The sequence below is a fragment of the Globicephala melas genome, chromosome 7 (assembly GCF_963455315.2).
Source record: "Globicephala melas chromosome 7, mGloMel1.2, whole genome shotgun sequence".
NCBI classification, from domain to species: domain Eukaryota; kingdom Metazoa; phylum Chordata; class Mammalia; order Artiodactyla; family Delphinidae; genus Globicephala; species Globicephala melas.
Genome location: NC_083320.1, coordinates 54,133,855 through 54,150,557, shown reverse-complemented (window position 1 = coordinate 54,150,557; position 16,703 = coordinate 54,133,855). Strand labels below are relative to the sequence as shown.

Genomic DNA, 16,703 nt, shown 5'->3' with positions numbered 1-16,703 from the left:
CACTGTAGACAGAGACGCGCCCACTGGTTGACAGTCCAAGGGCAGGAATGGTGAAGGAGTAATGTCCAGCATCCTCCTTAGTCATGTCTTCAATAAGCAGCATGTGTGACTGCTTGTCTATCACAATGTGAACCCTGTCGCCCGGCTGCACTTCTTCGCCATCCTTCATCCAGACACCTTCCACCTTCTCTAAGGAGACTTTAACTTCAAGCTGAACAATGTCACCCTCGCAGACTTTTTGATCACTGAGTCCTTGTAGGATAGCAACGGGGCGGGCTGTGAAATATGGGGAGAAAGAAGAATGTTATGATTATTTATTATCAATAAGCCATAGCGATACTCACTGCAAGCTGACAGGAAGGGGAAGGCTTACGTTTCATCTTTAGTTTACAGGTTGTCTTTTTCCCATCGACAACAAAGCTGTATTCTCCCTGGTCCTCTTTGGTCACATCCTTGACTGTGAGGTTCTGACGTCCACGGCGAGATGTAATTGTGTACTTGCCATTGGATTTAAGCTCCACGTCATTATGATACCATTTGCCTTCTATATTTTCCGGGGTTATAATGCACTCTAACTCTCCTGAAAATGATTCTGAAACTTCTATGTCCTGAAGTTCTTTCACAAACTCAATGACTGCACCTGAGGCATAAGAGAAGGAGAAGTTAATTTCCCTGGAGAGTTATGCATCTAGACTTAGGATAGAGAAAATTCCTTGTAAATCTCTTATTCCCCCCGCCCCATACTATCAGGAATATTCTTAATATCTAACTGCTGGACTGAGAAATAAATTGTCAATTAAAAGTAGTTACTTAATTTAAAAATTATTTTTAAAGCACAGAATTATATTTCAATAAAAAATTTAAAAGCAAGATATCAGAATGACCTTGCTTTTCAAAATCCAAATTTTCAGGAATTCCCTGGTGGTCCAGTGGTTAGGACTCAGCGCTTTCACTGCCAAGGGTGCGGGTTCGATTCCTGGTCGGGGAACTAAGATCCCACATACAGCACAGTGAGGCCAAAAAAATAAAAAATTAAAAATCCAAATTGTCAATATTCTTAATTACCAGTATAAATTCATGAGTCTTGCTATGGAACTTATATTTAATTCCCAAGTAATTCGTTTTATGAAGTGAAAATTGCATAGCTAACTTTATCACATACTAAGGGGGACTTTAAAACTTAGGAATGAAATCATTATTTACTACCTTCGACAATAAGCTTAGCCGTTGTTTTTACGTTTTCATCTTCGGCAAGTACACAGCTATAGTCTTCAGCATCAGATGTGTCAACTGTCAGGACGGAGAGGAAGTGAACTTTCCTGTCAGAGAGCATCCTATATTTATCTCCCGTGTGAACCTCCACGCCATCCTTATACCATTTCACTTTGACAAATGGCTCTGAGGTTTCACATTCAAATGTTGCCATGGTGTCTTTTTCCTTAGCAACAACATCTTGTAATTCCTGTGTGAAAGTGATCAATTGCTTGGCTATAAGAAAAAGGAAAAAAAAAAGCACATTAAATTAAATTCACAATTTGGATAATGGGAAAAGAAAATAAAAAGAAAGACACTACTGGATATTCATGGATAAACAGAAACAGACCCATCAAATGAAAGAAATTCAAATTACCCTGGACGAGTAAGAATGCGTGACTTGAGGTTTCCCCAGCTATATTGATGGCTTTTACCATGATGCTGGCAGAGTCCTCAGCCGTCACATCTCTTATGACCAGCTCACAGACATTGTCTTCAGGCCAGTACCAGTAGATTCGGTCAGAGCGCTCAATCTTTACACCGTTTTTGTACCACTCACATTCAGGATCTGGTTTCCCCACCACTCTGACCCGGAAGTGTACATCCGATCCGTGGCCCACTGTTTGGCTTTGGATTCTTTCAAAGATTTTAGGAGCCTCCATACTAGGACTTAGTTCAATTTTATCAGGTTTAAAAGTTGGAATAGTGATTTTGCCTTCTTCGGCAAGGGCTTTCTTCTCCTCTTCAGTTAACTCTTTGGTCCAGTGGAGAAGTTCATCTTTTGTCTTCCTTAGAAGTTCTTCATAGGATTCATCCTTCTTACGAGACTTGAGCTCCACAGCAGTAATGGCTTCATAATAGCCTTCCTCAGTCCTGCGCTTGAACTTACTACGCAGCTCTTCTGACTCTTCAGGCACTTTTTCATGGGTAATTCTTTCAGCCCTTTTCAACCTCACAATTTCCTTAGTTTCAGTGGTGTCAGCAGGTCTGTCCACCTTTTGTACTTCGAACTGAAGTTTTCCAGGTTCATGTACGTGAAACTCAGGCTTTGGCTCAGGGGCTCGCCTAAGGACAGACCTAAAATCTTCCCTCTGTTGGATCTCAAGCTTCACTTTATGCTCTATCACACCTTCAGGGTTTTCTGCAGTGACCTTGACTTCACCCGTATCATATGATTTGCAGTCCACGATGTCCAGATAATGAATGCCATCGTAGCGAACTCTGAACCTTTTGCTTTTGCGGATGAGCTGCCCATTGAGGTACCAGTTGACTTTGGGCTGAGGGTAGCCTGTCACTCGGCAACGGAATCTGGCGGTCTCCCCTTCAAGTACTCTCGCTGGCTCTGGGAACAAGACGATGTCTGGCTTTTGCTTCTCCTTTTGATCGGTTGTCACACTTGTAAGGGCACCTTCATGAGCCATCCGTTCTAATTCTTCAATTCTCTGTAAGCCTTTCCTCCCCTCAGGCAATTGAGATTCTTCCACGAGACTCTTCTCATCTTTGACAATAAGGGTAGCAGATGTGTGATCTGTTCCGTATTTGTTAGTAGCTCTGCAAGTAATGATACCACTGTCTCTGGAATACGCAACTCCATAATCAAGGCTGCAATACCCAAATTCATTGATCATACGGAGCCTGTTGGCAGCTTCCAGTGGCTTTCCATCATGGAGCCATTCCACCACCATCGTTGGGTCACCAATTGGTGTTAGCCTGCATTCAAAGTGGGCAGGCCCAAAGCGCTTGAGTCTTAAGGAAGTGAGTTTTTTCTTGAAAAATGGTTTCTGTTGTTTCTCTTTGTCATAGAGGTCACCCTCTTCCCATTGCTCTTGACCATATCGCAAATGGAGGGGCTCCAGTTCTGGGGCTGCAATCTCCTTTGCTCTATATGTCCCTCGTGGGATGATCAATTTTCTCTCTGGCTCAGGCTCTGCAAACTCAACTTCAACATTTACTTTGCACCTTGTAGTGTCTCGGCCAGCCTTATTAATGGCAGTGGCAGTGTACCAGGCAGAGTCTTGGCTGACAGTGGAGTCAATTTTAAGGGCAGCTTCTCCCTTGGCTCCTTCGATTCTATTAAAAGTGGGAAAATTAATCATCAGTACAGAAGTAGTTGTGGCTTCCTTGGTTACTGGATTTGTGTAATGAGCTTAGTTTTATTATTTTTCAAGCAAACTTACCTGATTTTTGGATATTTATGAGGTACAATGATCTCACTGTTTTTCAACCATATGATGTCAGGGTTGGGGTTACCCGTAGCTCTGACTTTCATTTCAAGTCGGGAACCTTCCTTTATGTTGAGATTTTTCAGTTTTTCCACAAACACTGGTTTTACCTGATGTTCCACAGCTGAAAGAGAAAGGTCATGATTCTGAGTAGGGCTGAACTACCTGTTTATAACCCAGGTGATAAGGTAATTTCTTTTTTAATCTTCAGAGCAAATACCTTCCACGGTTAAAATCACTGAAATTGATGATTTTCCTGCCCTGTTTTGGGCAACCACAGTCCATTCTCCAGAATCACTGGGTGTTGCAGGGACAATAATTAGTGACTGGGTACCATCTTCTTTAATGACTACTTTATGGGTATAGTCATTGACAATTTGCTGACCTGTAAAAAAAATAGAGTAAAAAAGAAAACATGTTAAAATAGTTATTTTTAAATTGTTAGGCACACATATAAGCTTATTTTTGTGTTTAATGATTTATGAGCAAAAACTTATACTTACCATCATGAAACCAGAAGGTCTCTGGCATAGGTCGACCCACGACCTTTAGGTCAAATCTGGCAGTCTGTCCTTCTAAGCATTTGAAAGAAGTAGGTTTCAACACAAAGACTGGCTTATACAGTCTCTCAAGCTGTGACTCATCTGTTTCCTCCAGCCTACGTCCGGGGGACATCCGTGCAGGGGACATCCGTAGAGGGGACATCCGTGCAGGGGACATGCGTATTGGAGATCTGCTCACTGAACGTGGAGAGATGGACCTGACAAAGAAAGGCAAAGCAGAATATTTTCATGAGGCATAGAGAAAACTCAGCAAGACAAAGCTCTTTCTTAATGTTATTTTAGAATCTACTTTGTGTACATATTAAAAGGTACCTCAAACTTGCTGGGATCCAAAACGGAATACATTATTATTGCCCCCGAAGCTATGCTGTTCATTTAGAATGGTCCTTAATGCTGTCTCTCCCTCACCACTGGGTTTAGTTAGTTACCGAACCTTTTTGGTTCAACTACCAAAATATTTCAATAAATGCTGGTTGCTTAAACAACCACGTGAATACATTTATGGAAAAAGAAAAATATTCTTCTTTATCCCAGAAGAGGAAAAACATAGAAATTATATTTGAAAAAATCCCAAACTCCATCTATATACTGCAGCCAGATTGGTTTGGACTGGATTTCAAGTGCTGACACCACCACACAGGCTGGGTGAACTAAGGCAATTTTCACAGGGTCAGGGAAGCTGAGTGTTCCCACTTCCAAAATAGCAATGATAATCCCTCCAAGGCAAGGTTGTTGTATAAATTAGGGTAACATATGTAAAATCTGATGTCAAATAAACCTTTATAGCTTTCACTACGTTAGCTACAGCACTGGCAAAATAAATAATATGCTCCACAATGAAAATGCTTTTCTCAGCTTACGTGGGGGCAAGAAATAAAAACTGGGCAACTGCCGGTATTGCGAATGGCAAATTTCTGTGCTATCTCAGCCTTCAATTTTTTCTGCCACACAACAGCAATTTGCTACAGAGATATTTGGTGTTTTAAACAATTTCAATACTAGTCAACACAAATTATCACGAGTCTACCTGATTCTGCTCACTGGCTCTGGTGTGGGCATGTAAGTCGGAGCACTAAGTGGCGCAGCGGGTTCCACATACAATTTCCCTGAGCAAATTGCATTTCCTTTAATATTGCTGGCAAACGCGGTATAGATGCCTTCATCTTCCGGAAGAACAACAGGTATGCGCAGACTAGCTCTGCCATCTTGTAGGAAGTCCATATGGTATCTCTCTCCATGTCTGATGCGCTTGCCATCTTTGTACCATGCAATCTGCAAATAATATCATGCATATGTCAATATAATTTAGATAAAATGGTTATACTGTAACCTATTCATGTCTTTATTGTAGCATGGAGGTATGATCAATGTTTATATTTTACCTTGGGTGATGGATACCCAGACATCTTGCAATGAAAAGTAACACCCATCCCTTCAAGAATTCTGTAATTCTTGACTCTTAAATCAAATCCTGCTTCAACGGCTTCAGATTCAGAAATGTCAACTGCCATCTTTTCTTCTCCGTCTTCTTCAAGAAGTTCTTCTAATGTAGTCTTTATTATTCTGTATTCAATTTCTTTAATAAGTCTCTCTTCAAAGGAAGAAATATGGAATTCCTACGCAGTGAAAAAGATGACAGTTTATTAAAAAGATATATGCCGACTGATAGAAATTCCATAAGAGTATTCATTTCAGAGATAAGGTTTGATTAAAATTTTTAACTGGAAGAAAAATCTAGAAGGCTCTTGTTTTTGCTTGTTTGTTTTTCAGTGAGAATTAGATGGGTCATTGTTTTGTTTTTAAATCTGCATTTCAGTCATCTTTGTCAGTTCATGCTGTGGTGTCTTGGGTCAATGACATTCTAAGAGTATGGGTTATATATGCGATGTTCATCCTACCGATGAAAAAATGTTGGCAGTAATGAACTTGGTTGTGCTAGTATTTGTTTTTCCTGCTTATATGTAATTCCTATTTCTAAAGTCATGTGTGCAACATGTTATGAAGATTAAGGAACCTCGTCAGCAGTGAACCTGGACGTGTTTATAGTAGTCTAACCCTCACCTATCACTTGAAAATGAAAATATCAAACAAAAAGAGGGGCATTGTGGGAGGAAAGTATACTGTATGAAGTGATTTACTTGGTCATTATTGTTATACTCACCTGGTCTTCCACAAAAGTTCTGACCATTACAGTATCTTTGGCCATTTTCTTCCTAATTAAGGCTTGCTCTTTTTCATACTCTTTTTCATATTCAGAGTATACATAGCTAGGTGCTATTTCTCCAACTTTAGGTTCTTGCACAAATGCAGGCATTTGTGTCTGGTAAAGCATTTCTTGCTGGGACTTCATCAGTGACTCATAATCAGCTAGGAGTTAAGAACATAAGTTAATTTTTAATGTTCTTATGAAAAAGCCTCCATGCCACTGTTCACTCAAGCAAGTCCTACACCACGGAAAGTTGATAACCAAAAGCCAGATCTGCCAACTTTTACTATCAAAGTGCTCAGTATAGACTAATTAGATTGAATTTCAAACCCAAACTTACGTTAAGAAGTCAAGGCAGCCACTACTATTGTAGAAAGAATTTTATATTAGTAGTCAGTCCTTTGGGATCAACCCTAGAGGTCTTCCTAATTTGCCATGTGGCTTTTGGCAATTCATTTATCTTCCTGGGTCTTGAGTGCTTTGCCAAATGGGGATAATATCCTAACCCTAAGGAGTTTTGTGCAGCTCAAATGAGACAGAACGTGGATGGTCCACTATAAATGTGAACATCTAGGCAAAGATAACGGAGACCCACAGATACATTTTGTTTAACCTAAATGTTATTACACTTTTTTTTTTCAAATTACTTATAAATATTGAAAATTCTGATTTCTAGCTTTTCTTTAAAACATCAGAAGCTTCATGGCATGGACATATATATGCTACCAAATGTAAATGTAATGTAAATGTAAAGTAGATAGCTAGTGGGAAGCAGTCGCATAGCACAGGGAGATCAGCTCGGTGCTTTATGTCCACCTAGAGGGGTGGGGTAGGGAGGGTGGGAGGGAGACGCAAGAGGGAGGAATTATGGGGATGTATGTATATGTATAGCTGATTCACTTTGTTATACAGCAGAAACTAACACACCACTGTAAAGCAATTATACTCCAATAAAGATGTTTTAAAAAAAAAAATCGTAAGCTCTAGCAACACTGAGCCTGGTACTGCATGCCTGGCAACAATGTACTGGAGTTGGGGAGCTACTGCCCCCTTGAGGCAGGGCGTATACTCTCTCCAGTTTGCCCCTGTCTGCCCTGCGATCACTAATATCTGTCTGGATCTGAAAGGCAACTGGATTTAGAATCCCTGCATTTTCAAAGGCATTATATGCTTAGAAATAAATGTACTGAAAAGAAACTATTGTTAGAACCTTCGAAGTTTAGCACTGGTATGGCTTTGGAGGCTGTGTGATCTAAAACATTTCCTATACAGCTGAGGCCAAGAGATGGGTCAGATGGGGACACAGCCAGTATCAGAACCAGGATATAGCAACAGGCCTTTTGACAATCACACGGCACTGCTACTTCCCTGCATTTCCATTTTTATTGTGCACACGGAACCACTTAGAATTGCACTCACCTTCTTCAAGCAAGGAGGCAGATGCAGAAGTTTCTCCATGCTTATTACGAATAACAACAGTGTATTCTCCAGCATCATCGGCAAACGTCATCGAAATCACCAGTTTGCACTCGCCAGTTTGTTTGTTGTAACTCACTTTGTATCTTTACGGAAATGAACACACAAAAAATTCAGCCATAAGTAACCCTTATGTGGATCTGTATAAAATTCAATGATCCTAAACATGGGACTAAGCTCCACCATAGAATATCAGATTGCTGAAAATTGAGCAAAATGCATAAGCATGAGTAATGTGGGCCAAGCAAGTTAAAATTTTCATTTTAAATAACAGTAATATACTCTTTAAAATAGATAATAGACTATAATACTACTAGAATCAACTGTATGGAAATAAGGGGCTTCAGTGTTTATGTTAGCAAATGATGAGGCCATTTAAACACTTAGGTATTTCTCTTTGCTCATTATTTTGTCCATTGTTTTATGTGAAGATCAAATGAATAATCAAAACAATAAATTCCTTTAAACATTTCAATATGAAGCCTTTGGTACACTATATTTATTCTCAAGATACGATGGCTACATTTTTAGATTGTTTAAGTTGCGGGAAATTCAAACTTAATTTTATGTTCAATTGCAGCAAATTTATTAGCATAGATTTTCATGTATAACTAGCTTTCTTCTTCATTACATGACCCTTTTTCTTTTATCTTTTAGTGCCTTACTTACTAAGCATTTTTACTGAAAGTTGTTTTCCAATCCCTTCTAGAAGAATATGTCGTGTGTGTAAAAATCCACACCATTTTCTCCATTTCACTAGCATTATAAGTGAATCAAAATAGAACATAAAGAAATGCATCTTCCATCCACTTTTGTCACAGAGCTTTGTTTCTCAATAAGACTTCATATGAAAACATGAAGATACCTCAAAGCGCACTATGAAGCCTCCATAACAAAAGAGCCTACCTTTGAGGGATGGTGGGGTAGGTAAATTCTACTTCTCTCTTGGCTTCATATACATATCAGACAAATCACAGAGAACGCTATCATTCAGCCATAAAAATACCTGTATCCAGTGGTTAGAGGAACACCGGACTTCTTCCAGTAGACGTGGGGCTTTGGGTTGCCGTCAACCTGGCATTCAAATACAATGCTCCCGCCTTCTACCAGTTTCTGTACCACTGGTTTTGTAATAAAGAAAGGAGCGGCAGGTTCTCCAGGCCCTGCTGGTTCCTCTGTGATGCTAGTGTCTGTCATTGTCACATCCCTTGATTCCACAAAGCTGGAAAGAGAATTCCCTTCATATTAGCTTCTGGACTGCAATTTGCCAATACGAAAGGAATGAAAAAGCAAAACGGTACTACAGCAAAACTCATTAGCAAAAAGCGTGTTACCGTTTCTCTTCGGTGGTAATTTTCTCAGCCACAGCTGTTTCCTTTTCAAACTCTTCTGACACTACAAAAAGACAGAAGTTTCTCTTGTTAAGTCAGATATTTAGTTTGTTTCATTAGTGACCTCTGCTTAGCATCACAGTTAAGCTGACCCCATAATCAACCCCTCAATTCCAAAAGGGCGCTCCATTACGAGGTGTGCAGACACCGTATGGTGAAAAGAAGTGTCAGGCGACAGCGACGGCATGTGTGGAAGGTTGGTGGGGGTGTGGCCACTGACCTTGCACAGCTAGATAGCAGGATGTGCTGACAGTCCCAGCCTCGTTCACAGCACTGCAAGTAAATCGCCCACTGTCTTCTGCAAAGGCTTCACGAATCATAAGACGAGCAATTCCACTCTGGAAGCTTATCTGGAAATCAATGGAGCTTTCTATTTGGTAGTCTTCCCTGTACCATGTCACTTTTGGGGATGGGTATCCAGAGATGTGGCACTCGAAGGTGACAGATTCACCTTCAATAACAGTCACGTTCTTTAAGCCCTAAAGAGAGAAGAAAAAGGAAGTATTGATATATGTGCATATTCATGAATCATCTCTATGTGTTGTAACAAATGTGGGGGTGGTTTGACCTTGCACACTCTAATTGTCATAAAACGCTTTCTTAATATCAAGACTCTAGAAATATTAGTAGAGAAACTCCCTTGGAAATTAGAATATCCCCAATCTGAAATAAATGTAAGGCATTTCCAGGTTCATAGGGTAGAACTGTATTAATACCATATAATGGGGCAACTCTGTACCCTCTGTGTTTTGCACATATTCAAATCCTAACGAAGCTTGAAGGCTCAGCAGCAGACGCTGCCTCTTCAGCAAAGCTTTCCATGCTACCTTCACTTGGAAGTAATCTAGCTTTCCTCCAGACGCTCCCTCTGGTGAAGTGCTTATCACCTTCTACATTTCATTACGCTTATTTACGTATGTCTTCTCTGATAGTAAGACAAAGATTTCAAAGAGGGCCAGATTGGTCTTGCGATAGTGCCTTACGCATAAGAGAAACTCATTAAATCTGTTGAATACATGACTGATGGCTGTCACACAGAATTCCCCCTCTCCTTGCCAAATAGTATGTGGTCTTAAAATTAGTACTTGTAAATGCACTCGTGCAATTTTCCAGTTTGAGAAACTGATCTTTGCATATATGAAAATTATTTGATCAGATATGCATATGATCCAACACAATCAACTTTACTCACCGAGACTAAAGTTGGTGGCGTAACAGGGATTTCAACAGGTGCAGGTATTCTTGCTGTTTCTGTCACCTACAATTTTTACAAAGGATGTTACAAAATGCTCAGGAAATTAGGGGAAGCCTCATAAGCTCTTAGCATATGCAAAATTATAAAAATAACTTGAGAAAAAGAGCTCCGACCCACACCATGCTCAATAAAATGAAGTGCAAGCACGGTGATGGAGAAAGGCAGGACACCTGGCTGACCACTTCTGTAGCACAGACTGGCCAAGCGCCTAGCCGTCCTCCACCGGAATGGATCAAGAGACAGCGGGCGCTCCGGTGACCAACCTTGGCTTCACGCTCGTGCAGTACTTCGAAGTGCTCTTCACGGGCTGCGCCACCAGTGATGCTCACCCCGACTTCCTTCTTCACCTCAATGTCAGCTTGACTCTTAAAAGTCTCTGGTGTGTCCACAAAGGGGAACTGGGGTGAAGGGGTGGGCTGTGCTCTCGCTCTAGCCTCAGCGGGCTTCACAGTAGGTGGCTTCACGGATTTGGTGACCTTCTGAGCGGAATGTGTGGCCGACAACTCTTTTTGTAACGTGGCAATAGCGCTACCAGCTATTGATGCCTGAATAGAAACGGAGTCAGAAAATAAAGTCACTTAACTGTCATCCCAGTCATTACTCGGAACTGCTTTGCCACTAGTATTCCTGGGGTGAGTCTGAGTCTCTTTCCTATATGGTCCCTTTTTTATTGTTCTCATTATCACTTTTATAGTTAATGAAATGTCAGAGATAAGCCAGTTATAAAGCTCCTTGTCATTCCTGCCAGTTTCTAAAATGTATCTGAAAACCTTCCTTACAGAGTTATACTTAGAGCTTCTTATTTTATGCTCTTATCATAAAGGGACTGAAGGTCTTCTAAAACTCGGTCATGAATTTTCACTTAACCATCCCAATGAAGCTGTATTTGAAAATACGACGGTGGGAAATTCAAAAATAATAAAAAATTTAAATACTTGGTTAATTCCTAAGAACTACTTTAAAATAGCACATTTAGGCTTCGGCCACAAATCTGTGTGAAAGGTGAAAATGGAGATGCTTAGAAAAATATCTTAAGGGCTTCCTTACTCTTTTTATTCTATTGCTGTCCATGGTTATTTGGTTTCCATAGTAATTTGAGACTATCCCAAATGTAGGTATTAAACCTACCTTACAATCCTTTGAAGCGTACAAAGTTTAGATTCCATGCCTTGGGTGTGTAAAGTAAGAACAGTTGTGACTAACACTGAGGGTTATTAGGCCCTGCCAACTTGCTAAGGATTTTACATGTACTAACTTGCCCCTGATAACAGAGCTAATAAGGGGCAGCGGCCAGGGTACTTATCCAGGGCTGTGTGATTCCACAATCCAGCCCAACTACCACACAGTACCACCTCTCCATTTTGCTACAGTGAGTATACGCACACATGATTTCTCAACGTCTGTCTTTATTATTGGTATCAATTCTCATTTAAGTTACTCTGAAATGTCTCACAGAATGAGGAAAACTGAACTGCGTAACACATCATCTTTTACAAAATGTGAAAGGAAAGAAGCCTGTATGGATTTGTGTCTTCTCAGAGGTGTAATATAACCAACTGCTAGCCTAGGCTCACCCTGCTGGGCAAGTTTCAGACTTTAGGGGCTTCTGAGTCCACTGTGAAAGCAAACAGACATCATCAAAAAGAGGCCCACATTGGCTTTCGGCAAAGATACCCTACGTCACCCATTAGATACTTTCTTCCTTCGAGCCTAACATTTCTTTGTCAAGCTCATTAACTTCTTACCTCATATCCATGTTCTGGCTTAGGAACAGAAATTTTTGAAACGGTAAAGTGAGGGCTTGCTGTGCGGGGGCGTTTATCCACATGGACTAATCTTTCACTTGTTAGATCTGTAGTTTTCTTGATCTGCGTGGAAATGGAACTCAGTGATACCCGTGTTCACCAGGTGAGCACAGCAGTTAAGCTCGCTTTCCCGGGAGCAGCCAGTGGGTCCAGACTCACCTGTGATGATATGTGCATTCCCATTTGATCCGTAGTTGTGATATGAGTCTCAGAAGGAGCGTGGATCACTCCAGGCTTGACTGCTTTAGGGACAATGTGGGGTTCTGAGGCTGGACGTGGCGGATGCTCAGTTACCTTGGCGGCAGACACGTGTTCCTTGTGCTCGTACTCCAAAGTGGTCTTCTGAGCATACATTTCTTCAACGTGCCCGGGTTCTCTGGGCTCTCGAACTCGGGCCTGGTCTACTGCAGCAACCACTGTTGCTACAGCTTCCGCCTTTTCCCCAACGCCCACCTGCAGACAAGGTTTCCAGAATTAATACTCAGTAATGTCAGTCATGTCTAAAGGCACGATGGGCCGACGGCACCTACGTTACAAAGCTATGTTAATGTCTCCAGAAATATGACTTAGAAATGCATTTACGAATTTAATATTTCACTGATTATTATAATGCATGGACATCTAGTTAGATACACTCTGAATCCTTGCTTAAATAGATTAGACATTAAATCACATAAACACAACATAGGACAACACAATGTGTATGTAAAACAGAAAGGAAGTTTTGAGTTTGTCTAGTACTTTGTCCATGGCAGACAGTCAATTAGCACTTGTGAAATCAGGACTTCGGGGCTGGTTATCTTCATTGATTATTTTTATTGCCGATCATTTAGTCCGGCGTTGGTGCAACGACGGCGATGATAAAAATGCACTCAATACTGTCACACTCCCATCCAGAAAAATCAGTTGCTACAGAATTGTACAGTCACATGCAAATCTAAGATAACATGAAAACTTGTGAACACACAGGGAACATATTAATTTACTTATGATTCCCTAGGTATAAAATTTGTTTAATCTATTAGAAAGTATCTTTCTTAAAACACACGAATGAAGATACTGTGATGAAAATGAAAGTGTTATATTTGGATTCAAGAGAACAATCTTTCACAGCAAAGTTCAATTTACTATTGTAAGTTAAAGTGAAGAAGGAAAAAGAAATGTTGTTTTCTCATTTCCATGAATCTGATTATCATAAATGGGAACACATTTTGCAAAGGAGTTTCTCTTTTAAAGAAAGCAAGCCAGTTGATACAGCTTATACGTTATTATTCTCTGCAGTACTTGGAAACAGCATATCGCAAAAATCACATCACCGTGTCCATCAGTGCTCTTTAAAAGAATGCTGGAATATTTTATTAATGTTCAGTTTTCTTTTCTGCTGCTGTGAATAGAATCTAGATTGCATCTGAAGTGTTTTTCAAGTGTGCTACCTCTATAGCTGTTAAAATTATTCTCTGAACCATTTAAGATATAAATGAGGTGTTTCTGAGACGAAATTGGGCCTTTAGTGATTATAGGCTTCATCCAGTTCTCCATCAAGGAAGCCACAAACAATCTAATCTGCCTTGAAGAATTGCAGATACCATTTTCACTTTAGATTGCATCTTAGAAGAATGCAAAATATATGTGAGGATTAGGTGGGTTAAGTTCATTCTTCTGGTTGTTTCTTTTTTTAAACCATATAGGCCATTAGTTGACTTTAATTTTATAGATGTTTTAAAATGTTAACATCTTCAACTATACACACACACACACACACACACACACATATAAATTACTTTGCTTATAGAATGATTACATTTACATTATATCTCATTTGAATCTTTCAACCAGTCTATGAAATAGTTTTGAGTTTTCACTTTACTTATTTTAATAATGAGAAAACTTAAGCTCAAAGAAATTGTCCTTTGCTAACTGACATATATGAATGTTATTCTTAATTTAAAACTTATGCAAAAAAGAATCTTAACTATAGTAAGATATTTTAAGTTGGGGAAGCATCTATATGTTTTTCCTTAGTTAAGATATGTCAACTCTATATACATATGCTGGTGGACCCATATACTCATTGATGGACAGCCACAAACGAGTAATCTATGCTGATAGCTGCTCTTATTTCTTAGTGGACTGACTCTAATATCCCTCATATTTTTGGAACCTAGATAATCAGGAAGAAGAATTGGACTAGAATTGGAGACCCTAACTCATACAAGTTTAAAGCTGAGAATTAATTTAGAAGACACAAAGAAAAGTGTTACTTAATCTGACTTTCCACAACTAGAAGTGCTGACTGTTGCACTGGAAGAACTGGACTGAATCTAATGGTCTCTAATGTTATTTAATCTGACTTTCCACAACTAGAAGTGCTGACTGTTGCACTGGAAGGACTGGACTGAATCTAATGGTCTCTAATGTTCTGTTGATCAGTTAAGCAATTAAATGGAGCAGCAGGAGCACAGAGACTCATTGTGGATGAAAAGTCAGGAGAGCTGATGATGAAATGGGATGAAACAAGGCTTGTCACGTCCACAGCATCAGTTTTCACCTCCTCATGAAAAAGATGTATTTGTTCTTGCTTAATGGCAAATCCTTCTCTAGTTCTTGGCAGTGTTCACAGATTTTGCAGTGGTAACTATTTCTTTGAGTCTAGACATTTCCTGAGCTTCCACTCTTAGCTAATTATTTTTAAGCTAATTTTTAACAACAAAAATAAGACAGTCAAATTTATGCAATTCAGAACAAAAATGTAAATATAATCACTCATGAAGTATGTTACATACTGGAATTTCTGTCGTCAATGAGACTTCTAGAAGGCTGACATGCCATTCAATATTAGACTTACGTAAATGTTAAAAAAGCTGATCTTAAATCGTGTCTTAGAAAAAAACCCCCAAAGATGTAGAGATAGAAAATACAGACAGGACTCAGTTATGACGCTAAAGAAATTGAAAAACTAGTTGCTAATTCCCAATTACTATATTCGCAATAAAGAATAAAATTAGGTAAATAGTTCACCCGGGGTATAGAGTCCTGGGAAGAAGGTAAATTCATGGAAATTTCATAGCCACAAATAGATGCTACAAATAACATTTTTATGGTTGATGTGTATTGACTCTGGTTGGATAATTTCTTCTCTAGATTTTAATATTGCATCTTGTTCAGCTTTAGTGGGAGCTACTACAGCAGGCACCATAATTTTCTCAGCTTCTTTTCTCATCTGATATTTACAGGGAGAAAAAAAGGTAGAGTTTCACATGATGAAAATTATGGTTTTTTTCCTGAAATAAGTCCATACTCTACACTGTAATATACTGGATTTATTTATTTATACTTAATACTGTACTTCAAAATGTACATCTTTTTGACAGTAAGGGTCATTATTTACTTGAACACTTTTTTTTAAATGTCCATGGAGTATCTTAAAATTAGCCTGCATGCAATCTCAATCATCTTCTGGAGAATCCCTAGCTGTTAATAATAAAAAAATGGAAAATAATAGTGAAGAGATAAGTGAGGAAAGGAATATGTAGTAATATTAACAATAATAAATAATTCAGTTTTTTAGTTTCCAATTGTACATCTAAAAATAAATCAGGTTAATAGTGTCTCATAAGAAATTTTGAGATTTGGAATGCATTATAATAGGGGATTTCACATGAGATTTAGTGTTAATGTATTATAATAGGGGATTTCACACTTGGAATAGCAATAGTCACCTTTCCATGAGTAACTTGGATTTGTTCTTGTCTAGCAGCCATTTCTTCTCTAGTTCTCAGTATTGTTTCTTGTTCTTTGGCTTTAGCAGTTGCAACTGCTATTGTAGACAAGGCAGTTTTCTCAGCTTCCTTTCTCATCTGATTATTATAGTAAAATCCAGGTTTAAATTGTACAGGGCTTCAGATGCATATGGTATGACACTTCCCCCCACCCCCACCCCCTTAGTGGGGATGCAAGACAAGGTTATTCAGGGTTAACTACACAAAAGAAGTTAACTTGCACTGGGCAGTGTTTGTACACACTGACTGGGAACCACAAACCTTAGAAACGTTAACTACAAAAAAAAATCTCCAGATGATTCCTTATATTGCTTTTTAGAAGTCAGGCTAAAAATGCCAATCTTCGTGCAAAGGATAATGGTGAATAAAATGAATTACAAATGTTACAGACGAATGAAAATCAAATGTGCAGATAAAAGTAATGGTAAGAAGTCATACATTCACCATGTGGTTTTTAGTTGGGGATTCAAAAAGGAAAATACAGATCAATAATTCATATCACACTGTAGTTAATGGTTTACTGGAAATTAGTTTAAAGATGAAACTTTTCCCATCTCGAATATCTGTATTCACCTTTTCCTGAGTTATGTGAACTTGCTCTTTTTTGGTAGTGATGCCTTCTCTAGTTCTTGTTACTAAATCTTGTTCTTTGACTTTGGGCATGGCAACTATGACTTTAGGTACCACTGTTTTCCTAGTTTCTTTCATTATCTGGTCATACGATAAAAAAAAGATGAGAAAATGGTCATTAA

General features: G+C 39.1%; 1 protein-coding gene across 1 annotated transcript in view; it reads right to left on the bottom strand.

The window, feature by feature from the left end:
- Window positions 1-16,703, bottom strand: part of TTN (titin) — a 279,722-nt gene that overhangs the window by 248,290 nt on the left and 14,729 nt on the right. Inside the window, 20 exon segments of the mRNA XM_060302200.1 lie at window positions 4-276; window positions 374-640; window positions 1,207-1,488; window positions 1,631-3,324; window positions 3,432-3,600; window positions 3,697-3,861; window positions 3,980-4,236; window positions 5,067-5,311; window positions 5,422-5,655; window positions 6,201-6,406; window positions 7,665-7,807; window positions 8,728-8,943; window positions 9,056-9,116; window positions 9,333-9,591; window positions 10,305-10,370; window positions 10,631-10,912; window positions 12,113-12,235; window positions 12,332-12,625; window positions 15,892-16,029; window positions 16,525-16,662. Coding sequence (XP_060158183.1) covers window positions 4-276; window positions 374-640; window positions 1,207-1,488; window positions 1,631-3,324; window positions 3,432-3,600; window positions 3,697-3,861; window positions 3,980-4,236; window positions 5,067-5,311; window positions 5,422-5,655; window positions 6,201-6,406; window positions 7,665-7,807; window positions 8,728-8,943; window positions 9,056-9,116; window positions 9,333-9,591; window positions 10,305-10,370; window positions 10,631-10,912; window positions 12,113-12,235; window positions 12,332-12,625; window positions 15,892-16,029; window positions 16,525-16,662 — 5,512 coding nt within the window.